The sequence below is a fragment of the Sinocyclocheilus anshuiensis genome, unplaced genomic scaffold (genome assembly GCF_001515605.1).
Source record: "Sinocyclocheilus anshuiensis isolate Anshui unplaced genomic scaffold, SAMN03320099.WGS_v1.1 scaffold1558, whole genome shotgun sequence".
Lineage (NCBI taxonomy): Eukaryota > Metazoa > Chordata > Actinopteri > Cypriniformes > Cyprinidae > Sinocyclocheilus > Sinocyclocheilus anshuiensis.
In genome coordinates this window covers 104,823-114,914 of record NW_015542412.1, presented here as the reverse complement: position 1 = coordinate 114,914, position 10,092 = coordinate 104,823, and the positions used below count along the sequence as shown (strand labels likewise).

The window sequence follows — 10,092 nt, the reverse complement described above, 5'->3', positions numbered from 1 at the left end:
TGCTCCATCTGAAAGCATGTGAAAATACCACATTTAATAACATATTTTTACTCCAAACTCACTTCATAACGTCAGTTGAGTGTTTGAAATAAATCCTTCTGTGAGATTATGTGGCTTCTTACACAGAATAAGGCACGCAACATATTTCATAGTATTTAAGCAGTGATAAAGGCATTGCATTATAAATATACTTTATTTTAATGAAAATTATAATAATAAGAACTCGGATAAACCGTATATTGCCGTAGTCGTGTGTTTATTAGTCCCGTTGAATCAATGAAAGCAGTTGAATCTTCTGTTTATTCAGCTGCAGCGATAGGCATTTCCTGGGTTTCTTCTGCGAGGCGTATTTGGAGTTTCAGCGCGAGAGCGCCCTCTGGCCTTTGGATTGAGATTTACTTCTGATCACAGAAACGTGCTTCACTGAAAGATACGCATGACAATCGCAGCTTCTGTCGAATCGCGATCTCGATTCCATTTCGATTTATCGTGCAGCCCTACACTGCATAACATTTTGGCAGACAATTTGCACTTCAAGTCATTTTGCAAGTGTTTAGATTTGTTTGTTCAGAGACTAGTCCAAAAATTGCTTGACTCGGCTGAACAATAACATGGCATGCTTTACATTTTAAAGAATGGAAAAAGCTAAGGAGCCTTTAAAAGAACTTATAAGCACATATAATAACAACATTTACAGGATAAAAGAAATGGCACAATGTGTTACTGTGTTCATATCCGGCAGAACATGTACAGAGTAATCTGAGAATTTGACTGCTGGCGTCGGTGTTCCTGTAAAACTTACCACATTAACTGATTGTTTACCTCAGGGTCTAAAAGAAAGCACGAACGAGGAGACAGCCAGGATGCAAAGCGGCTCAGAGCATCAGGACACACTACCAGACAGCCATTAAAGAGAGCTGCCCCTTCTTCTGGGTCAAAAAAGACAAGCAATCTCAGAGGAAGACATGCACCAGAAGACCTCTATGAAGACAGAAAGAACCATACTGGAAGAGGTGGTGCATCTCGGGCTGATTTGTCTAAAGGATATGGTGAAAAAGGCCTGTCCCGCAGCAGAGACTCCCAGAGACGGATCAAGCCCCTGCTGCCTGAGCTGACAGAGGTAAGAGAACGATTATAACATGAATGTAGTTTTTGCATTTAAAAAAATTGCTGACCATTAATGTTTTCTTCATTTGACTGCTTTTTAAAACCTCCACATTTGTTAAGTCAAAAATGTCATGTGGTGTAGCCATCAAGTAAATAAGCAGAACAACATGAGCAAGAATGTGTTATCGCTGTATATCAGCAAGGCATGCCACTAGGGCTGGGCAATCGATTTTTCGATTAATCGTTTTTTTAAATGACGTCGATTCTCAAAAGCCGCGAATCGATCTTTTCCGGGATTTATTTCATCAGCGCTTATCATGGCCATACGCATGATTCGCAATGCTCAGGTGAAATGCTATAGTAATACTATAAATCTGCGGAAGCATTTGATATCACGCATAAGAAGCCATGCTTTCCGCAATGAATGAATGGATGGCGGGTGGCGCGGTGCACTGTTTTGTTTACACATACTAAAGCGCGGATGACGCTCGCAGTGTTTTCAGCTTCTGTTTATTTTTAAAGGAATAATCACATCTGTTTCCTTTTTAATTTTAACAGTAAACCTCTGTTGTGCAGCACTTTGTTTGCCTCAAAATAAAAGGGTTTAATTTTCATTTGATTAGGATAAATTAAATTAATGTTTTATGCCTTCATCTGATTACCAGAAAAATTAAGAACATTTTATAGGGCCCTATTATTGTTTAAAAAAAAGTACCCATACAAAAAAAAGTATAGGTTTAAAATACAGGCATGTGGCTTAATTTCTTTTTATTAATTCACCATTTGTAAACTGATGTTTACTGTTCATTTTTTTAGAAATATCAATAGCATTTGTATTAAAACTATATTCACTGAATGTAATAAAAAAATCGAGAATCGAATCGAATCGAGAGCTTGCGAATCGGGACATCTGAATCGATACCCAGCCCTACATGCCACAGATTCAGGTTATGCCGTTGCTTGTTCAAAATATGTGTCTCTTTCAACCAAAAAACAAAACGATGCCAGGTGATGCAAAACAAGTTTGTTGATAAAAATGTGCCCTTTTGTACCTTAATAATAAATGAAATTATCTCTTTCAATTATCTCTTTTAATTGTATCAGTATCTGAGGAATTTCATTGAATGAAGAAAGGTTGAATGTTGATATGAGTCTTACGATACGAGTAATTTTTTCATTTTTTTTTTTTTTCACAGTAACTAGGGCTGGGTATCGAGTTCGATACTTTTTAGGCACCGACCGAATTGCCTCGATACCATCGAGTATCGAAAAACGTCTCGTCGTTCGGTACCAAATTTCGATACCTAAGGGGTTAATCTCATCAGCGTCAGTGAGCCAATAAAGGTCCGGGTATACTTCACTTTCTGCGTTCCGTTCCATCTCGCGCTCAGCAGCGTCCGCACAGCTTTCAAAGTATACTCAACCGCGGATGAGTGCAGATGGACGAGCCCGACACCGTCTCGTCGTTCGGTACCAAATTTCGATACCTAAGGGGTTAATCTCATCAGCGTCAGTGAGCCAATAAAGGTCCGGGTATACTTCACTTTCTGCGTTCCGTTCCATCTCGCGCTCAGCAGCGTCCGCACAGCTTTCAAAGTATACTCAACCGCGGATGAGTGCAGATGGACGAGCCCGACACAGGTGCAGTTTGACTTGCGCTCTGTCTCAACTTTCACCTCGCGCATGTGCTGTTGTACGTGGACCGTCCGCGCAGTCTCAAAAAATTGCCTGCACGCGGACGGGGTGTGCGGCTGTCTTCTCCGTGCGATCGCTTCTCTGGACTGGAGCCAAAGTCCGGATCAGACTTACGACTCGTTCTTCCCGAGTCACATTAAAGATTCGTTCAAAACGAACGAATCGTTCAAGAACGACCCAACACTACAGTCTAATAGATTACCCCATAGATTCAATATGAAACTCTTAGTAAAACAAAATAGTGATCATAATCGTGCTGAGGCTGTGTAGTTTTAAAAGTGTTTAATATATGCCGACTCGCGCATATGATCCGCTCCGTACGATCGCGTCTCTGGACCGGAGCCAAAGTCCGGATCAGACTGTGTGCGCTGCCACGGTTCGCGTGACACAACCTGAAACCAGACCACATTTGCACCAATTGAAAGCATATTTACACTGTCTGAATCGTTCCCTATCGCCTTCATTGTGCACTACGTGCCATTCACTGTACAGGACTCAACAGTAAATCAGTGGAAAATAAATAGAAATCATGATTCTGTCTGAGCTATGCGTTTTAAAACGAACACGCACTAGTGTAAATGTAGCCTAACAGATGTGTAAACTGAAGACTATTTGAGCTTTATTAAAACTATTTGCACTGATTTATTGTGTTGGTTACATTTTGTTCCTTTGTGCAATGGCTCAGGAGATGAGTCTTTGAGATTGTATAAACATCAACAAGCTGAATAATAAAACCAAAGTTTTTATTTTTTTTTTAGGTAATGTAATCTTGTTAAAATTGATTTCATAAAATTGGTATCGAAAAAAGTATCGTTCAGGAGCCGGTATCAAAGTCAAGGTATTGGTATCGATATCGAACATTTTTGAACAATTCCCAGCCCTAACGGTAACTAACACACGTACTACTTTGTGGGGTCCTTTAGTTGGACCCTGCAAAAACAACATTTAACATCTTAAAAATTAGGGATGCAACGATTTTTTCAGATCCGATCCAGAAAATTCTGAGTATCGGCCAATTCTGATCTGATACCAGCGCAGGTTTTTATTTATTTTATTTTTTTTAAATCAGTGTAGAATTTCTATACCTCTGTGTGTCGACCTGAACGTAGGCCTGGGCGATAAAACGGTATCGATATTTATCGACGGTACAACCTCTTCGATAACGATAGAAAAAATGTTCGATACAGCTATAAGTCTAGCGCACGAGACACGCAGTTGCTGCGTTATTCATTCAAAATATTAGAGAAATATAGTAGCTCAATGCGTAGAAGATCTTGATAAAGGTTCAAACCAAAACCAAGCCATTCACACAGAACGCATATTCAGCGCATTTTTTAGACGGACAAATATGACTGCTGCACTCGCGTCTCACAGAAGAGATGTATAGAAAGACATGCAAAGTTAAAACAGTTTAAACTTTTAGAAAACGCTTCACAAATTTGTGGAGGTTTATTCCGTTTCACTGCATCTCATATGTTTTTAAAGGCAATCTGTGTGATGGGCGATTCGGCTCTTTGTATTAAGCAATGCATAAATACATGATGCTGTTTTGTTCATAATTGTTTATGCAATTTACGAAATTATGTTTGATTTATGAGTTAATTTAGATGTAATGCATGTTTTTCTTTAGACAGTTATTTCCTTTGCGTTGGCAATTTAATGCGCTGCATTATTTTGCTCATTGCGCTCTCCTGTGGCTTCGGGAGACAAGCCAAAATTTTCCTTCAGACCTATTTAATCTGCATATAAAACATTAGAAATTAGATACGTTTAATTTTTATTTTGTGTTTGACTGTTAAAACAAAAAATATTTGTTGTTTGTCTCAATAAATTGGGTTAATTTAAAAATACAGTGGTTACATTTAAACTGTTTGTTCTATTGCTCTTTGTTTTAAAAAAGGTTCTAAAAATGTCAATAATTATCGATACCGAACGATATGAAACATTATATCGTTGATACATTTTTTAGCTATATTGCCCAGCCCTACCTGGTCGTCACTCTTTTGTGTGTTAAACACAATCTACTAAAAATAGACAACTTAATTTTAATGAAAAATAACACCAAAAAAAATGTATAATCATAATCTATGACAAAAATACTATTATAAACTAGGTTAGTGGTTAATTTAGCAGCAAAAGTTATTCTAGAAAAATCATGAGTACACAATTTTATAAAATCTAAACATTTAGTGAAATAACATTTATTTAGTTGGGAACAAATAAAAGTGAGTAAGTGTAGGACTAAATCTAGTACAATGTTACACATTGCTCTCTGTATTGTTGTAAAATACATTAATGAAAACAAGTAAATGTATTTATATATAAATAGAAACTACAAAATTAAAAGACGTTTCTTTTAAATGTATAGCACAGTAACGAAGGTAGCAAAATATGATAGATAGAGGAGTCCTATCTATCATACAGTGGTGTGAAAAAGTGTTGGCCTCACACAGGGCCATGTAGTTTTGGATTTTGTTTTCCCTTAATAATAAAAACCTTCATTTAAAAACTGCATGTTGTGTTCACTTGTGTTATCTTTTACTAATATTTAAATTTGTTTGATGATCTGAAACATTAAAGTGTTACAAACATGCAAAAAAATAAGAAATCGGAAGGGGGCCAACACTTTTTCACACCACTGTATGTTGCTGCCTCCATTACTGTGCTATGCATTAGATTATTAATAGCCTTATAGGACAGAACAAGAAACGCTATAAATAATCTTTCATTGCGCAAAAGTATTATATAATACGAAAAGCTCCAATACAGAGTGGCACAAAGCACTATATGCGCATCCCGTGCGCAGAATGATGCATTTGAAGCAACACAGAGCTTCAATATTCTCCGCATAGAGTAGTTCAAAACACAAGAGATATTGATGCGTAGTTTATTAAATCTGCGCGATAGTATATTGAGCCTTTTCTTTTAACAGTTTTAAATCTCAGTTATTGTGTGCTCTTGGAGAGAGCTTCATCGTCTTGACTGTCGTAACCAAACGCGACACGCAGTTTGAATGCTGAACGGAGGATGACAGACAGCTGCAGTGGAGAGAAGAGTTTACGTGAACTTGAATTTAATGACCTAAATATTCATCTGTACCTCACATTAAACTATGGAACGGCTTCAGAACACTTGGACTTTGACTTTATGGTGCTTTATAATGTTTTTGTGCTTTCATGGGGCTTAACAATAACACAGAATAGTATACACACAATATCGGATTTGGATCGTTCTCGTCTGACCGATACCCCGATCCAGCAGAAAATGCCAGTATTGGATCCTGAGTATCGGATCGATGCATCCCTATTAAAAATAATAAAGAATGTTTAAACCTAAACCTACCCCTCACAGAAACCTATCCCTTAACCTAGCCTTTTTGAATTTGAGTAAATTTAACTTATTTTGTCTTCTGGAAAACATGTAACTATCTTCTGTAGCCTCTGAAGGGCCGTACTAAATGAAAGAATATGATATTTAGGCAAAATAAGAAAAATTTACACATCTCCATTCTGTTCTCTTAATGCATACTTTTTCCTTCTGGAGCATCAGTGAGCGTTTGAACCTTCTGTAACACCGTGTCCTAACTACACGCGACAAGAGTCCAGTGACAAGCAAATTTGGGTGTCCACACCAGACACGATCTAGGGTAATCTATCTGTTGTTGCTTTCAGTATGGCTATAAATGTCACGCAAAATGATATTCAAACTCATATTAGACACGTTTAACTTTTAATAAAGCACATAATCACCTGAGATTATCTACTGTCATATAGTTTGTATGTTGTTGTTCCAGCCGCGATGCCGCAGAAATAGAAACCGTTTTTAAATTAGAAATTTCGCATGTCGCTGTCGCGGCTAGTTAAGACAAAAACTCTGATAAACATGGAAAAGATACCTTTTATCGCGTTTAGTTAGGACAGTTGCATATGAGTCCCTCAGTTGTCCTCACTTGATTTTTCTCATAAACAGTGGGCAGTTTAACCATTCAGGACAAACAAGGGACTTATGAACAACTATCACTAAACAAAAAAAAACAGCTGTGGATCATTCAGGTAACAACACACTATTAAGAATCAGGGGATGTAAACTTTTGAACGGGGTCATTTTTACAAATTCAGCTATTTTCTCTTGTGGACTATTTGTAAACATCTTTTATGTGAAATAACATGCATTTTGTATGACCCTCTTATTTTGGTAAAATAATTAACATTTTGCAGATTCTGAAAGGGGGATGTAAACTTTTGACCTCAAGTGTGTGTGTGTCTGTGTGTGTCTGTGTATACACACACATACATATACACACAAGTACAGTAATTTTATGTAAAATATTTTTATACTCTCAATGTAATTGTTTATTGCTGGAGATTAAGTTGTTACAACAGAATTTTGGATACAAGTGAAATTTCACACTTCTCAATCATTTTTATTCCATTGCAAAAACTAATGCTTGGCTAATGTAAGTAAAATGTCATAAAACAGTTTTTGAAAGGAAGAGTCCGTAATAAAACAAAAAGGCAAACTAAAAAAAAAAAGGCAAAAGAATACAACACAACAAAGATACTAATAAAATAAACATTTTCAGATAGGTTTAACAGTAGTCAGAAATACTACAGAAATGGAATAAATTGATGAAATGTAAAATTAAACATTGTATAGTTTTCACTGTATCAGTTAAACGTATACAGAATCTGTAAAAAGAAAAAAATATATAATACATTTCACAGGTACCTGTAATTAAAATTGAGTTTATTCAATTGTTAAAGTTTAATTTAAAAACTATTTATAAATATGATTACGGAATCTAGAAAAATCTAAACTGAAAACATTAAAAAAAAACATTCATTTTTATTAATGATCAGAAGTGAAAAGGAGAAAATTGCTTTCTTGGGGGAAGAAATGAGATTGAGTGCATAATCTAGTGTAATAATTTGCTAATTAGATATTGTTGCATTTACTGTCTGATCCTTTATCACCTCCTTTTCATATTATGCAATACATAGATACATGGTGTGTAATACAAACCCTTGTTTTCAGAAGATGCAGAGGACTAGTGAGGACAGTACAGGCAGGGCAAGTCACTCCTCCAGAGAGGAAGAGGCTCATTCAGAAGAATATGCAACTGGCAGCTCTGCGGCTTCCTCTGAGGGCAACTGCTCGGATGTCGAAGAGGAAGGAGCCATGCAGGGGGAAGGGGAAGAGAAGGAAGGAGAAGAGGAGGAGGAGGAGGAGGAAGAGGAAGGGGATGAAGAAGAGGAGGAGTATGAACTGGAGGAGGAGGACCCACGGGAGGGAAATGAACAGAATGACTACGATACTCGCAGTGAGGCCAGTGATTCCCAGTCTGAGTCTGTGTCCTTCTCGGAAGGAGAGTCTGTGCATTCAGCCTCAGGCTCAGAGGCGTCAGGTATGAGCTACTGAAGATCACAGAAAATGTCCTTTGTGTAGCATTCTCACAGTTTGAGAACATGCTAATCATAATCCTCATGCTCATGTTGTTGATGCTCTCTGATAAGTTGCTAAATACCCTGTTCCAAACCCTAGTGAGCTGTCTCACAGTCTGATGTCCACATGTGCAGCTACCTGGAAGCATTGTAATCAAAATCTCACAATTTTTAAAAACTGTTTTCAAGTATAATATGTCAGGGTCAATACAACTTAATATAGGAATAGTTTACTCATCTGCTTTGAAGCTTCAAAATTACAAAAGCACAAGAAATTGTGATTTATTATAATCCGTATGTTGGCTTGACGTCAGTGCCAAAAGCAGGATTTATTTTTTTACGTTTGCAATTAGTTGGGGTGGCACAGAAATGTTCACAATTCAAAAACAAGAAAGTGTTTGACAACAAAATACCAAGCTGTTTTAGATCACTACAACACAGTTGTCTGCAGCTGAGGTTCAACATGCTATGGTCAGCTTATGGTTCTCAACAGCACCATCTGCTTGTTCTTCATTACTGCGTCCTCAGGGATACAGAGACAGACAGGCAACTGCATAGCTCAAAGATTAGTCAACATTGCATGTGATAAATTACATCTTTAATATGAAGGGATCATTTCCACAAAAACTTCAAAACATTTGACGGTTAATAACTCTTTAAAAAAACTACTATCTTTCAAATTGTGTTTATACTGAAATCAGTTTTAATTCATGTCTGTAGATCTTAAGTTTTAGATAGCTTCCTTCTGAATACTTGCTGATTACACCTTTAAATTATATAAATGAATTGAAATGCCTACTTGAAGCTCTAACTTCTGACCTCAGCGTTACAGGGAGAGACTTCCTATAGGATGCTGTGCATTTCTGCTTAGCTGTTGTTGTTATCAGTTAGACAGCAATACTTATGATGAGCAGCAGATGCTCTTGGAGCATTTATGCTGTTAGAGGGTGTCGTAGCAACTTCACAAAACCTAAAGTACTTGCATGCTAATGCATTTTTCCCATGGGGATTTAAAAAAAAAGCAAATTTGTTAAAGGGCTCATGAACTCCATTTTTAGCGAGTTAGCAAGATTTTTACGTCAAACATCATCATTTAGAAATAATAGGCTATTTTCTATCCTGTTTTAAAATGTATTTGAGAATCTGACATTTTTTGAAAAGTATTGCGACTGCGTACTTAAAGGCACAATATGTAATTTTTTGCCACTAGAGCATTTACTCAGTCGCAGAATGTCTTTATGGGAGACATTTCAAACGGGAGACGTTTCAGACGCGCGCTCCAGCTTCTCTTCAGCGTCAGACGCGAGTCAAACAGCGTTGAAGCGGTACAAAGACACCGGCGCGCGCTGTAGCCTGTACCATTTCATATCAAATCGACGGTCAGTTAAGGCATGAAGTTACCGAAAAGGCGATTAAAGCTGCTGTAAAACTGTGCATGCATGTAATATGTTATATATGAGTCACATTTAAGAACATGTCTCTGAAATGGTTTTCCAAACTGTCCTGGAGCAGCCTGGACAAAACATGCTACCTATCAGATTGTGCTACCAAAAATATATCTGTATTGTTTAAAAGGCACAATATGTATTTTTTTGCCACTAGAGGGTGCGTATTCAAAACAAACAAAGAAACAAAGGCGTAGTTAGATGACGCCGCGACTGAGTGTGGAATCATGTGAGTTGTCGTCTTCATCCCCACAACCGATGGGACTCGGGCAGAAATCATGTTCGTGGATGAGCTAATGTATTGAAGATTTATTAACGTAGTAGAATGAAGCCGGGTGAGGCTGAAAGCCGTCGAAGCGAAACGAGGCCGCTGAACGAGCGTGACACACGGCTCGAAAGCAGCG

At 37.5% G+C, this 10,092-nt stretch overlaps 1 protein-coding gene across 2 annotated transcripts in view; it reads left to right on the top strand.

The window, feature by feature from the left end:
• Positions 1-10,092, top strand: part of ythdc1 (YTH N6-methyladenosine RNA binding protein C1) — a 26,109-nt gene that overhangs the window by 1,273 nt on the left and 14,744 nt on the right. For both annotated transcript variants that reach the window (XM_016492790.1, XM_016492789.1), the window contains exons 3-4: positions 828-1,120; positions 7,837-8,206. In XM_016492790.1, coding sequence (XP_016348276.1) covers positions 828-1,120; positions 7,837-8,206 — 663 coding nt within the window. The remainder of the gene's footprint in view (positions 1-827; positions 1,121-7,836; positions 8,207-10,092) is intronic.